General features: G+C 42.1%; 1 protein-coding gene across 10 annotated transcripts in view; it reads left to right on the top strand.

Annotated features, from left to right (window-relative positions):
- ARHGEF9 (Cdc42 guanine nucleotide exchange factor 9) overlaps positions 1-5,920 on the top strand; it is a 152,523-nt gene extending 146,603 nt beyond the window's left edge. For 9 of the 10 annotated variants that reach the window (XM_012500961.2, XM_030806660.1, XM_003281138.2 and 6 more), the window contains one exon: positions 2,696-5,920. In XM_012500961.2, the coding sequence (XP_012356415.1) occupies positions 2,696-2,877 (182 nt within the window). In that variant the 3' untranslated portion in view covers positions 2,878-5,920. The remainder of the gene's footprint in view (positions 1-2,695) is intronic. The other variant, XM_030806664.1, reaches the window with a different exon arrangement.
- Positions 5,921-15,648: the final 9,728 nt, after the last annotated feature.

A 15,648-nucleotide genomic window follows, 5' to 3' on the forward strand; every position in this document is an offset into this window, starting at 1 on the left:
CAATATGTACATGGGAAGAGCAAGAAGGGATTATTTAAGATAACCATGAAAGCTGGCTTCCTTGAGCTTTTCAATGACCCATCACAGGAAGTGAGGGGCATTGTTAAGAGGTCTCCAATGCAGATGTCATTAGATAGGTAACTACTCTAGTGTCCCTTTCCAACCCCATCTGTAACACTGGGACATTATCAACTCAGTCTACTGCTCTGGGAGAGGGGGAACCTGGCTGAAATAACAGTACCAGATCTAGCTCCAAGAAAGGCCTTTTCACTTGACCTTTGTCTTTCACGCTGCTTTCATTTTAAGTATTGATATATAACTTCTTGAAAGTTATATGCTAATTCCTGGTACATAAACCTAATTAACTAGATCAATATAGAGCTCCCCATGGCCATGAGCACAGAGTCCATCTCCAGAGGCCTTGGGGCCAGCCCAACATCAAATGAGTGCCCTAGAATAGCTAAAATGATCTCGAAAAAGAGTAAAATGTGAGTAATCAATCTACCCAGTTTCAACACTCATTATATAGTTACAGTAACCAAGACAATGTAATTTTGGCAGAAGGGTGGACATATTAGATCAATGCCACAGAACCCAGAAATAAATGTACACAAATATGCCCAATTGATTTTTAAATTTATTTTGTATTGATATGTAATAATTATACATCTTTACTGAGTACATGTGATATTTTGATATGCATACAATGTGTAATGATCAATTTAGGGTAATTAGGATATCTATCACCTTAAACATGTATCATTTTTTTGTGTTGCGAACATTTCAAATCTTCTGTTTTATGTATTTTGAAATATGCAATAAATTATTGTTAACTACTGTTACCCTGCTGTGCTACTGAACACTAGAACTTATTCCATCTATCAAACTGTATTTTTGAATCCATTAACCAACCTCTCTTCATTTCCCTAACACCATCCTTCCAAGCCGCTAGTAACCATCACTGTACTCTACCTCCATGGAATCCACTTTTTGAGCTCCTACAGTTGAGTGAGATCATTTGATATTTGTCTTTCTGTGCCTGGCTTATTTCACTTAACATTATGAGCTCCAGTTCCATCCATGTTGCTGAAAATGACAGGATTTCATTCTTTTTGTGGCTGAATAATATTCCACTGTGTATGTATACTACATTCTCTTCATCCATTCATCTATTGACAGATACTTTGGTTGATTCCATATCTTGGTTATTGTGAATAGTGCTGTGATAAACATAGGAGTGCAAATATCTCTTCAACGTACTGATTTCCTTTATTTTAGATATATACCCAGAAGAGATTGTGGTTATAAAAGTGTAACAACAGGGATCCTTGTGATGATGGAAATGTTCTATATCTTGACTGTATCCTGTTATAATGTCAATATCCTGGCTGTGATACTGTACTGTTTTACTATTGTTTTGCAAGATGTTACCATTGGGAAAACTGGGTAAAGAGTACACAGGATCTCTATTATTTCTTAAAACTGCATGTGAATCTGTAATGATTTCAAATAAATGCTTTTTTTAAAAAAAAAATCAAATTAGTACTCACAAAACTTCCTCTCTAATATCTGTGTATTGTCTGTTGGCATTCAATACCCTCATACTTCTGACACTTACCACCTTGCAAAACTAGCTCTTAGAAAAGAATCTGACCTTTCTCACTGAAGTGCCAGTGGCTGATGATGGCTTAAATGATACTGCTTCCAGGGTAAAGGAACCTAGTCATCAAGCAAAGGCAAACAAAGTAACTGTAATGTTGGAATTTCAGACCCTGAGTAGCAGATGAAGAAGGTATTTAGGAGCAGCAGAGAAGCCTTCCTGGCATGTCTGAATTATATGCTGTATGTCTCGTCCTATTCCCTGAATGTAGATCAGGATTAAACTTTCACTTTAGGCCTCCAGGTTCCTGGAATCCTTCATTAATGTGGATTTAGCTTTGATGGTTGCAAACCTACCTACAAATGTTGAGAAGGTTTTTAATGTTAGTGTCATTTAAGCTATTCCATTTGAAAAGACACACATATATTCCATCTTCCTTGCTCCCCATGAATTATACCTTCTGGTAGTAAGTTTACTTTCTCCTTCACCTACTAATGTCAATTCTCTTTTAAGTGCAGGTTCATCACTCTCACCCCAGGACAGAACACTAAATCACTTGCACCTTATGCATTTAGAAAATTTCTCCCAGAAACCTGTCCTGAAGTCAATAGTTCTTAACCAGGCTCTTTTAAAACTTCCAGGGGGGACTTGGAGAAGGATAAATAGAGTTTGTTGGGTTCTTTGCAGGACCAAGCCCTGCATAAGGGATTCTGGTGTCTTGGAAAGAACTCTGAACTGAGAAGTCAAAGAATGTAGGTTCTAACCCTCGCTTTGTCACTAACTTACCATGTGACCTTGAGTATGACATTTCTTTTCAGACATCAGTGTTCTCACCTGTAAAATAGATTATAGCAATACCCCAAATTTCTTTGATACCTGACTAGATGTGGAAGTGTGTAGGGTTGCAATAGTAGCCATGGTATTCTAAAATCTGTTTGAAAGAGGAATTCTCCTCTTGGATGATTTATAAAACCAGTTCACACTCTCTAAACCAGTCTGCCTTGAGTTGTCTGCCCAGAGTGGTCACTGGGTAATTTGAGAAGCCCTTTGTTACATAACTGATACCCTTTCCCTTTGATCTCTCATCTACTCTAGGTGTCAACTCTGCCCGCTCAGTTCCTCCTTCCTACCCACCACCGCAGGACCCGTTAAACCACGGCCAGTACCTGGTCCCCGACGGCATCGCTCAGTCGCAGGTCTTTGAGTTCACCGAACCCAAGCGCAGCCAGTCACCATTCTGGCAAAACTTCAGCAGGTTAACCCCCTTCAAAAAATGATACCTACAGGGAGGCAGATAATTTTAAAATAAAGTAAATAAAATTATATTTATAGATGGACCTTTTTTCGGAGAAGCACTGTTCAAATTTATACACACACACACAGAGAGACCCTTGCGTACACATACACACACACACACACACAGAGAGAGAGAGAGAGAGATAAGGAACAAAAGTGTTTTCTGTTGTTTTGGGGAAGTGAAATCTGTGGTTGGTAGGAAGAGGTACCAATGACTTCCAAACATGTGATCCCGTCTTAAAAGTTTTCCATTTTTACCCTGTTTCCCCTTCCCTTTGCTTTCAGAAGTTGACATTTCTATTCATTCCTTTTCTTGTTAAGATAATCTCTTTACTCCCCTGTGAGTGATTCACTGCCTTGTCATTATTACCATAGATGTGTTTGTATTGTTTTTTTTTCTGATGATACTGATGTTGATAAATTTTTAATTTTATTTGATGTGGTAGAGTTGGGAGCTTTCAGGGTTTTTTTCCCTCTTTTACTTTCCATTGAGGAAGGGAATGAGCTCCTTTCTCCTCTCCTTCAGCCAATCATTTTCAAATGTTCCTTCAGCCCTGCAGTTGCCCCAAATAACCTTTTCTTGGCATCCTCTGTCCTCAGTCATGCCAGTCTGGACATGCTCTGTTGTGCCCTGTGACAAAACTGCTCAGTATTCCTATTGCTTTTACTGTGTTTTAGGTACTGTGAAGGGATCAAAAAACCAAACAGAAGCAAGGGAGTATCAGACTATGATGATGCTGGAGTGGACTTCTGTTCAGGGAACATTTTGCATTTGGGCTGTTTCTTCTATCACTGGGGTTTCCCATGTTGCAGCACTGCTGGGTCATTGCAATTTTGCATCTAGGGGTTAGTTTGATCCAGTTATTCTCTTTTTTCAAGTCACTTTTGTTATAGGTCTCCCCCTAGGCCTGTCTCTCCCTTAGCCCAAAAGATCTGAACTGGAAGCAGAGGTTGAGATTCTGCCTCCCAGGAGAGGGATTTACCTGCCCCCTAGTACCAGATAGGTTTAGGACAGGGATCCCTACAGCAATCAGTTCAGTGTCCTGGTTGTCCCTGCTCCCATTTACAGATGTTTGGGCAGCGTTGATAGAAGTATGGAGGGGTTCAAGACAGAGCCCACCTGACCAAGATCATCAGCTACCTTCAAATTATTGACCTGGACAGGGTCTAAGGCTGATAGTAACCTTTTACAAGAAAGAACAGGGATGGGAATGGAAAGAGATAGCCTTGATCCACAGTATTGTGCCTGCATTTTCTACCACCCTAAAATTGTGTGAGACTTCTCCCATTGTTAACAGATTGCATGGACAATCTTCCCTGGCTTCTTTCTTTCCCTCTCTCTTTCTTCTTTCTCCTGCCATCCTAGCACAGGAGGATTTTTGGTATTGATACAGTTAAAGCTGTTCTGGCACTCAAAGAAGGCCCTGTTTCCAACATCCTCTCATTCCAGGATATTTGGGGCAAGTGAGTTAGGGGCCCAGGGGCAATTTTCCCTCTGAATAAAGGGTCTGAGGCAGGGATGCTACACTCAGGCTTGCTTTTGGCCAGCTTTTTGCTTGGGAAAATCTAACTTCTCTCACAAGGAGGCAGGCTTCCTATGGATGTTGGAGTACCTGTTTTTCCTCCACACATAGCCCTTTTCATGGATAGACCTTGAACAACAAAAAGGGTATAAGGGAATAAGGATGAACTCTGCTGTGAAGAGCAAGCCACTGTAGTGAGGAATGTGGAGACTGGGAGTCTGTCCTAAACCCCATGGGAGAAGACTTCATCATGAAAGGACTTCAGCTTACCAAGCAGCAGCCATAGCTGTGTGGAGGCTTCAGCATAGCTAGCATGTTTACTGCTCTATGCCTCCTGATCCAGACCAGGCATTGCCCAGCCTGGGAATCTTTTCTTTGTGGAAATCAAATTACAAGCTATTTAAGTTTCTATTCCATCACAACCAAGTCAGACTTGTATTATAAGTCAAGGATGAGCCTGATCTGGGGAGAGGGCCGGGGCTCGGGACTGGCCACCACTGTTCAGCACATGACCTAACTACGTAAGCCTCCTTGGCAAGGGACCTGGTGCCCAGCACCCAGGCTAAAATATCCTGTCTGGCAGAGTGTTTTTGGTAGCTATGCAGGCCTCCCTTCAGTGTACCTCTTTTTCCTACTTCTCACTCCTCCTCACTATGCTTGGCCTTGCCATGCTTCTTCGAGGGTTGGCAGCACACCGGGAGGGGATACTTGGACAAGTTTCTGGGCCTACATTTCTTGACTAGGCCCTCTCATTTCCTCCCTCCTTGGGGCTTCTGCCCAGGGCTCCAGGATCAGAGATATTACTTCTCAACCCTCACTTCTCCTCTACTGAACCCACTGGCATCACCAGATGCCAGTAATTTGTGAACAACAAGAAATCATCTCCCCATTGGTTGGAGTATTCCCTCAGCCTGTAGCATCAAAGCAGACCAGTGGCCAACAGCCCCAAGGGAAGCCCAGTTAAATACCTGGGTTCAGTATCCTAACCTGTTGGGTCCTGACAACAATGGTAACCCCAATAATTTTGTAATGCTCTAATTTCCGCATGGCCCCAAGCTCCCTTTTCCTCAACGAGGCCAGGATTTGCTCTCCAAAAGGCTTTGCTAGTGTGTTCTATGGGACCTGCTATGGGGAGTCCTAAGACAGACATCTAATTATTCTCTTTTTTTTCTCCCCCTCTCTCTATGTGTATATTTCTAATGGATCTATAAGAACAGCAACAAGAGAGTTCTAACAATTCTAGTGTGAAGCCAAATAGTGATCTTTTAGTGCTTTGGGGATGGGGTGGGCTGGGGTGGATGGATGGGCAACAGTGACTTTGATTACCCTTGCTGCTCTGCATTTGCCAGTTTATTCTTTTGTTTCTTTTATCTGACTGTTTGACTCTGTCAAACAAGTGTCAAAGTTGTGTGTTAAAAAAATGTTTAACAAAAAAAATGTTGTAATGACACAAAGCCTTATGAAAATATTTATGGAGTTCAATAAAAGAAGTAAAAAGACACCTCCTGGCATAGCTCTCATTCCTGTGTGTGTGTGTGTGTGTGTGTGTTTTGCCAATTGTGAAATAAAGGGAATTTGCCTGGTGTGGGGCAGCTTACCCCAACCCAGCCTTGACCTGCCAACCTATTCCCAGGCATCCTATGTGCCACCTATGGCCTTGCATGTGTTTTCTGGAAGAGTGGACCACAAGGACTACGTTTGAGCCTGTAGCCTGGGGCAGTCAAATGTCTTTATGGATGGGACTGTCCTTCATGTCACCCAGCCCTTTGACAAGACATAAAGGTCCATTTCTGACCTTGCTCTTTTTCCTTATAGCAGCAAGTCCAGTACTAGCCCTGGGCCCTCATGGAAGCTTAAAGGCTGCCTTTTGAACCCATCCAGAGACCATATCACTTAGGAATTTGCAACTCTCAATTCCTTCCTAAAGCCTTTGGTCCTGTCTCTTCAGAGGTAGTTATCTTCCTTATCTATTCCTCAGAGTGGGTTGAGTGACCTTACTATTTCTTCCATCATGGTGTCAACCTGGATGTAGATGTTCCTTGCTGTCAGTAGGCCTCTATGTGGTATCTGATGCTCCCTGTGGGAACCCAATACAGGTTCCTTTCTGGCATTGCCTTACCTGCCTTTCTTCAGAGCAACTAAACACTCCAATAAAATGCTTATTTACTAAAAGGATCCAGATAATTATTCCAATCTGTAGAGTTGGAAGGGGGAGCAGATGTTGGGCCTCTGGATTAGAATGTGAGCCCTGTCTGTCTTGGCCTTCAGGATCCTCCCACCACAACCCCCAGGATTTGATTTGAAGAAAGTGATAATTAAAATCTCCTCTCCTTTACTAACTTTTCCCCTTTCTCCATTTCTTGGCTCTCCTTATTTAACCCCTTCCTCTGCTATCACCATCATTTCCCTTTTCCCTAGAGTCTGCCATCTCTCCCCACCAAAATCAGCAGGACTTAGCTCTCAGCAGTCGCTTCTGCATCTTGCCAATTCCTAGCTTCCCCAATTTCCGGAAATAAATCTCAATTACCTCCTGCAGAGAGCAAGAGGGCAGCATCTGGTCTCAGTCTTCCCTGACTACTTTCCAAGGGCACTAGAAGTGGGGAGACAAATGGTGGGGGTCTTACACTCTAAGATAAACTTGGTTCTCTCTTACGGTACCTAAAATGAAACACTTCTTATCACCATAAGAATCATTTCAGAACACCCCCTGTGATGGTTAATACTGTCAACTTGATTAGATTGAATGATACAAAGTATTGATCCTGGTGTGTCTGTGTCAGTGTTGCCAAAAGAAATTAACATTTGAGTCAGTGGACTAGGAAAGACAGACCCACCCTTAATCTGGGTGGGCACAATCTAATAAGCTGCCAGCATGGCTAGAATATAAGCAGGCAGAAAAATGTGAAAAGAGAGGCTGGCCTAGCCTCCCAGGCTACATCTTTCTCTCACGCTGTATGCTTCCTGCCCTCTAACATCAGACTCCAAGTTCTTCAGTTTTGGGACTCGGACTGGCTTTCCTTACTCCTCAGCTTGCAGACAGCCTATTGTGGGACCTTGTGATCATGTAAGTTAATCTTTAATAAATTCCCCTTTACATATATATGTGTGCGTGTGTGTGTGTGTGTGTGTGTGTGTGTATGTGTGTGTATATATATACACATCCTACTAGTTCTGTCCCTCTAGAGAACCATGACTAATACAAATTTTGGTAACGAGAGTGGTTCTAGAGGAACACAATATTAAGGATAGAGTTCTTTCGTTGGTTTTGGGGTTTCTGGAGTTGACTGCTTAATATGATTAGGCCAAAAATGCTAAAGACTGTACTTCTAATAGTATGGAGAACACTGATAGTCCTCGATGTGAACTGTTTAGAGAGTAATGCAAAATAAATGCATTTGATACTCCTGATTCACCGCTCATGAGAGGCAAGGAGTGGACAAAGTGATGAAAGAAAATGATGAACTCAATGGATTCTGTCTTCCAGCTTCAGAAGCAAATACTGAGCCTCCAATCTGCTAATATTGCCCTGAGTGAGAGTCTTATCTACTCTAGAGAAAGAGTTGGAATAGGGGAAAAACAGACACAAGCTCTTATCATGCAAGTGGCTGACCTGCAATGAAAGGTGCATGCACAGCCTCGCCAGGTGTCTGCTGTTAAAGTGAGGACATTGATTGGAAAAGAATGGGACCCTGGAACTTGGAATGGAGACATTTGGGAGGATGCTGATGAACCCGAGGACACTGAGTTTGTAAACTCTGATGAACCTTTTTGCCAGAAGGAACAGCTTCCCCATCCCCAGTAATGCAAGATCCCCTCCTTGACCCATGCTGCCATCAGCCTTTCCACCTTTGTCTGAGGAAATAAACCCTGCATTGCCTAAGGCCACAGTGATGGCCTCCCCTGAGGCAGTTGACAGGACAGATAATGTTGATTTTCCTCAGGAGCAACCCACAACATCCCTGTTTGCTTCTAGACCTATAACTAGAGTAAAGTCCCAGCGGGCCTCTAGAGGTGAGATTGAGAGTGTGACCCATGAGGAGGCGGGCTACACTCCAAAAGAACTGCTTGAGTTCTCTAATTTATATAAGCAAATCTGGAGAACAGGTATGGGAATGGATATTAAGAGTATGGGATAATGGTGGAAGGAACATAGAGTTGGATCAGGCTGAATTTACTGATTTGGCCCATTAAATAGGGACTCTGCTTTTAATGTTGCAGCTCGGGGAGTTAAAAAAAAAAGATTCTAATAGTTTATTTGCTTGGTTAGCTGAAATATGGATTAAAAGGTGGCCCACGGTGAGCAAGCTGGAAATGTCTGATCTCCCTTGGTTTAATGTAGAGGAAGGGATCCAAAGGCTTAGGGAGACTGGGATGGTGGACTAGATTACTCACTTTAGACCTACTCATCCCAGCTGGGATGGTCCGGAAGATGTACCCTTGACCAAGCCTTGCAAAATAGATTTGTGAGGGCAGCACTTGCATCTTTGAAGAGCCCTATAATTGCTCTTCTCTGTATGTCAGATTTAACAGTCAGAACCATGGTCACTGAACTACAAAAGTTAAATACAATGGGAATGATTGGATCCCGAGGTGGCAGATGCCGAGTGTTGGCACTCAATCATCAATGAATGGCAAGGTGGGCATAGCTACCATAATGGACAGCAGAGACAAAAGCAGCAATCAGAATAGTCTGACTCATGTAGAGTTCTGGCATTGGCTAATTAATCACGGCATTCCTAGAAGTGAAATTGGTAGGAAGCCTACTGCATTCTTTAATTTGTATAAGGAGAAAGCTCCTAGGTAGAATGGACCAAAGACGAATTTGAATTATAAAAACAGAGAATCAGGACAACCTCAGTCATTTTCCATACTTGACCCAGTTTACAGACCCAAAACCCTTGGAATGAAGGTAAGGCCGGGTGCCCTTGAGGAAGGACCCCACTATATTACTGACAACTTATGCAGTGAATTTTCTTCTCATCCTTCCCCAAGGAGACCTCTGACCTTTTACCAGGGTAACTGTATATTGGGGAAAGGGAAATTATCAGACATTTCAGGGACTACTGGACGCTGGTTCTGAGCTGACATTGATTCCAGGGGATCTGAAACATCATTGTGGTTCTCCAGTTAAAGTAGGGGCTTATGGAGGTCAGGTGATTAATGGAGTTTTAGTTCAGGTCTGACTTACAGTGAGTCTAGTGGGTCCCTAGACTTATCCTTTGTTCATTTCCCCAGTGCCCGAATGCAAAATTGGCATAGACATACTTAGCAGCTGGCAGAAACTCCACATTGGCTCCCTGACTAGTACAGTTAGGGCTATTATGGTGAGAAAGGCCAAAGGGAAGCCATTTGAGCTGCCTCTACCTAGAAAAATACTAAATTAAAAAAAAAAATACATCCCTGGAGGAATTGTGAAGATTAGTGCCACCATCAAAGACTTGAAATACACAGGGGTGCTAACTTCCACTACATCCCCGTTCAACTCTCCCATTTGCTCTGTGCAGAAGACAGATGGGTCTTGGAGAGTGAAATGAAACACCCCTTATCACCGTAAGAATCATTTCTGAACACCCCCTGTGATGGTTAATACTGTGTCAACTTGATTACATTGAATGATACAAAGTATTGATCCTGGGTGTGTCTGTGTGGGTGTTCCCAAAAGAAATTAACAGTGGATTATTGTAAGCTTAACCAATGGCAGTGGATTACTGTAAGCTTAACCAAGTGGTTACTCCAATTGCAGCTGCTGTACTAGATGTGGTTTCATTGCTTGAGCAAATTAACACATCTCTAGTACCTGATATGCAGCCATTGACTTGGCGAATTTTTTCTCCGTTGCTGTGCATAAGGTGCTACCAGAAGCAATTTGCCTTCATCTGGCAGGGCCAGCAATATACCTTTACTGTCTTATCTCAGGGGTATATCAACTCTCCGGCTTTGTGTCATAATCTTACTCAGACCTTGATCGCTTTTGGCTTCTGCAAGATAACACACTAGTCCATTACATTGATGACATTATGCTGATTCGATCCAGTGAGCAAGAAGCAGCAAACACACTGGACTTATTGGTGAGACATTTGCTTGCCAGAGAATGGGAAATAAATCCAGCTAAAATTCAGGGACCTTCTACCTCAGTAAAATTTCTAGGGTTCCAGTGGTGTGGGGCCTGTTAAGATATTCCTTCAAAGGTGAAGGATAAGTTGCTGCATTTGGCACCTCCTGCATCTAAAAAAGAGACACAATGCCTAGTGGGCCTATTTAAATTTTGGAGACAACACATTCCTCATTTGCGTATGTTACTCCAGCCCATTTATCAAGTGACCTGAAAGGCTGCCAGATTTGAGTGGGGTCCAGAAAAAAAGAAGGCTCTGCATCAGGTCCAGGCTGCTGTGCTAGCTGCTCTGCCACTTGGGCCATATGACCCAGCAGATCAATGGTGCTTGAGGTGTCAGTGGCAGATAGGGATGCTGTTTGGAGCCTCTGGCAGGCCCCCATAGGTGAATCATAGTGGAGGCCTCTAGGATTTTGGAGCAAGGCCCTGCCATCTTCGGCAGATAACTACTCTCCTTTTTAAAGAGAGCTCTTGGCCTGTTACTGGGCTTTAGTTGAAATTGAACGTTTGACTATGGGTCATCAAGTCACCACGCGACCTGAACTGCCTGTCATGAACTGGGTGCTTTCTACCTATCTAGCCATTAGGTGGTTCCTGCAGGGCAGCATTCCATCATCAAATGGAAGTGGTATATACATGACAGGCTTGAGCAGGTCCTGAAGGCACAAATAAGTTACATGAGGAATTAGTGCAAATTACCCGGGGTCTCCACTCCTGCCACCCTGCCTTCTCTACTCCAGCCTGCACTGATGGCCTCATGGCAAGTTCCCTATGATCAGTTGACAAAGGAAGAGAAGACTAGGGCCTGGTTCACAGATGGATCTACACAATGTGAAGGCACCACCCGAAAGTGGATAGCTGCAGCATTACAGCTCCTTTCTAGGACCTGCCTGAAGGACAGGTGAAGGGAAATGTTCCCAATGGGCAGAACTTTGATCACTGCACCTGGTTGTGCACTTTGCATGGAAGGGGAAATGGACAGATGTGCGATTATATGCTGATTCATGGGCTGTAGCCAATGGTTTGGCTGGATAGTCAGGGACTTGGAAAAAGCATGATTGGAAAATTGGTGACAAACAAATTTGGGGAAGAGGCATGTTGATGGACCTCTCTGAATGGTCAAAACTGTGGATATAGCTATATCCCATGTGTGTGTTCATCAACGGGTGACCTCAGCAGAGGAGGATTTTAATAATCAAGTGGATAGGATGACCCGTTCTGTGGATATCACTGAGCCTCTTTCCCCAGTCACCCCTGTCATCGCCCAGTGGGTCCATGAAAAAAGTGGCCATGGTGGCAGGGATAGAGGTCGTGCATGGGCTCAGCAACATGGACTTCCACTCACCAAGGCTGACCTGGCTATGGTCACTGCTGATTGCCCAATTTTCCAGCAGCAGAGACCAACACCGAGCCCTCAATATGGCACCATTCCTCAAGGTGATCACCTAGCTACCTGGTGGCAGGTTGATTATATTGGACCTCTTCCATCATGGAAAGGGCAGAGGTTTGTCATCACTGGAATAGACACTTACTCCAGATATAGGTTTGCCTATCCTTCATGCAATGCTTCTGCCAAGACTAACATCCATGGACTCATGGAATGCCTTATCCACAGTCATGGTATTCCACACAGCATTGCCTTTGACCAAGGCACTCACTTTATGGCTAAAGAAGTGTGGCAGTGGTCTCATGCTCATGGAATTCACTGGTCTTACCATGTTCCCCATCATCCTGAAGCAGCTGGATTGATAGAACTGTGGAATGGCTTTTTGAAGTCACAATTACAATACCAACTAGGTGACAATACATTGCAGGGCTAGGCAAAGTTCTCCACAAGGCCATGTATGCTCTGAATCAGTGGCCAATACATAGTACTGTTTCTCCCATAGCCAGGATTCACGGGTCCAGGAATCAAGGGGTGGAAATGGAAGTGGCACCACTCACCATCACCCCTTGTGATCCACTAGCAAAATTTTGCTTCCTGTACCTGCGACATTACATTCTGCTGACCTAGAGGTCTTAGTTCCAGAGGGAGAAACACTGCCACCAGGAGACACAACAACAATTTCATTAAACTGGAAGTTAAAATTGTCACCTGGACACTTTGGGCTCTTCCTACCTTTAAGTCAACAGGCTTAGAAGGGAGTTACAGTGTTGGCTGGGGTGATTGACCTGGACTATCAAGATGAAATCAGTCTACTACTCCACAATGGAGGTAAGGAAGAGTATGCATGGAATACAGCAAATCCATTAGGATGTCTCTTAGTATTAACATGCCCTGTGATTAAGGTCAATGGGAAACTACAATAGCCCAATCCAGGCAGGACTACAAATGTCCCAAACCCCTCAGGAATGAAGGTTTGGGTCACTCCACCATGAAAAAACCGCGACCTGCTGAGGTGCTTGCTGAAGTCATAGGGAATACAGAATGGGCAATAGAAGAAGGTAGTTATCAATACTAGCTATGACCATGTGACCAGCTGCAGAAAGGAGGACTGTAATTGTCATGAGTATTTTCTCCTTCTGTTAAAAAATGTTTGTGCATATATACACTTATACTAAGAAAGTATCTTAATTTTATTTCCTTTCTTTTTTATCATGTGACATAAGATTTATTGATTTCACATCAGCATTTAAATATTGTTAACCTTATGTAATAGTATTTGGGTAGGAATTGGGTGTATTTCCAGTTGTATGAAGGATAGCTGTATTATGTTAGGTGTAACTATGACCTTATTATTGTCTTTATTTGAAGATTATGTATGATCTCAGGAGATGTGTATGGGTTCATGCTGACAAGGGATGGACTTTTGATGGTTAATACTGAGTGTCAACTTGATTGGATTGAAGGATACAAAGTATCGATCCTGGGTGTGTCTGTGAGGGTGTTGCCAAAAGAGATTAACATTTGAGTCAGTGGGCTGGGAAAGGCAGACCCACACTTAATCTGGGTGGGCACAATCGAATCAGCTGCCAGCATGGCTAGAATATAAGCAGGCAGAAAAATGTGAAAAGACAGACTGGCCTAGTCTCCCAGCCTACATCTTTCTCCCATGCTGGATGCTTCCTGCCCTGGAATATCGGACTACTCCCAAGTTCTTCAGTTTTGGGACTCGGAACTGGTTCTCCTTGCTCCTCAGCTTGCAGACAGCCTATTGTGGGACCTTGTGATCATGTAAGTAAATACTTAATAAACTCCCCTATATATATGTATATACATATACACACATATATACATATACACGCATATATGTGTATATACATACACACACATATGTGTATATACATACACACACATATGTGTATATACATACACACGTGTGTATGTATATACATGCACACATATGTGTATATACATACATACACACATGTGTGTATATACATACACACGTGTGTATATACATACACACATGTGTGTATATACATACACACATATATGTGTATATACATACACACATATACATACACACATGTGTGTATATACATACACACATATATGTGTATATACATACACACACATATATGTGTATATACATATACACACATATATATGTATACATATATATATATTTCATGACTAAGTTGGGTTTGTCTCAGAAACACATGTTTTTGTTGTTGTTGTTGTTGTTTTCTGTTTTGTTTTTTTCAGATGGGGTCTCTCTCTGTCATCCAGGCTAGAGTGTAGTGGCATGATCTCATGTCATTGTGGCCTTGACCTCCACGGCTGAAGTGATCCACCCACCTCAGCCTATATATATTTATTTATATATATGTATAATATTATATGTGTATATATATATATATAAATATATACACACATAATATTAGTTTTGTCCCTCTAGAGAACCCTGACTAATACACCACCATAGGATCGGCATGATAAATTCATATTCATCATTACCATAAAGAGTAGCTCTATGACTTACAAACTTACTTGCTAAGAGAATTAGTTCTGCAAAGTTGCTAGACATTTGATCTATATAATCAATAACACTCCTATACATCAGCAAGACTCAGTGTAATAAAAAGATAAAATTTACAAAAGTATCAAAAATATTTGAAAACTAGCAATAAATTTAACAACATGTAAGATTTTCACAGAGAAAATTGTAAAATATAGAAAACATGAAACCAAACACCTAGGTAACAAGTCCAAAGTTTGCAAAGACTTAATACTGGCAGATCTATTCCAAGCATCTATGTATTAAATGCAGTTTTGATCAAGACAGTTAGTGTTACCTGACGAACCTAATCTAGTCATTATATGAAAAAGTAAAGTGATTTTTCAAGGCTTTTTGAAATTCAGTAGTAAGATATTAAGATGGATTATAAAATTATAGCTACTTAAACCATATGTTTTCAAATAATACACATAGAAACTCTGTCCTCAAGGAAGTGCAGCGTAACTCTCCACTCCGTAGTTGTGGGATACACACAGATATTTTCTTTCTTTTCTTTTTTTAATAATTACAATATTTTACTATTGTATCTTATAGCTCATTCAGATTTTTTTTTCAGAAAATATAGTTTCACATTTTTACAAAAAAACAAGCCTGTTAAAAAATTCCCTCTTTTAACAGATGATGAAATTGGGGCCCAGAGAGCTAAAGGTTCTTTACCAAGTAAAAACTTAGCTAGAAGATAGTAAAGCCAGGGCCAGCTGGCAATTCCTCTGGCCTCTGAGATATGGTCTAGGCCAGCGGGCAATGAGGATGAGCCATGTACCTAGGCTAAATGATTTTATTATTATTATTATACTTTAGGTTTTAGGGTACATGTGCACAATGTGCAGGTTTGTTACATATGTATCCATGTGCCATGTTGGTGGGCTGCACCCATTAGCTCGTCATTTAGCATTAGGTATATCTCCTAATGCTATCCCTCCCCGCTACTCCCACCCCACAATAGTCCCCGGAGTGTGATGTTCCCCTTCCTGTGTCCATGTGTTCTCATTGTTCAGTTCCCACCTATGAGTGAGAACATGTGGTGTTTGGTTTTTTGTCCTTACAATACTTTGCTGATAATGATGGTTTCCAGCTTCATCCATGTCCCTACAAAGGACATGAACTCATCATATTTTATGGCTGCATAGTATTCCATGGTATATGTGTGCCACA

The sequence above is a fragment of the Nomascus leucogenys genome, chromosome X (assembly GCF_006542625.1).
Source record: "Nomascus leucogenys isolate Asia chromosome X, Asia_NLE_v1, whole genome shotgun sequence".
NCBI lineage: Eukaryota > Metazoa > Chordata > Mammalia > Primates > Hylobatidae > Nomascus > Nomascus leucogenys.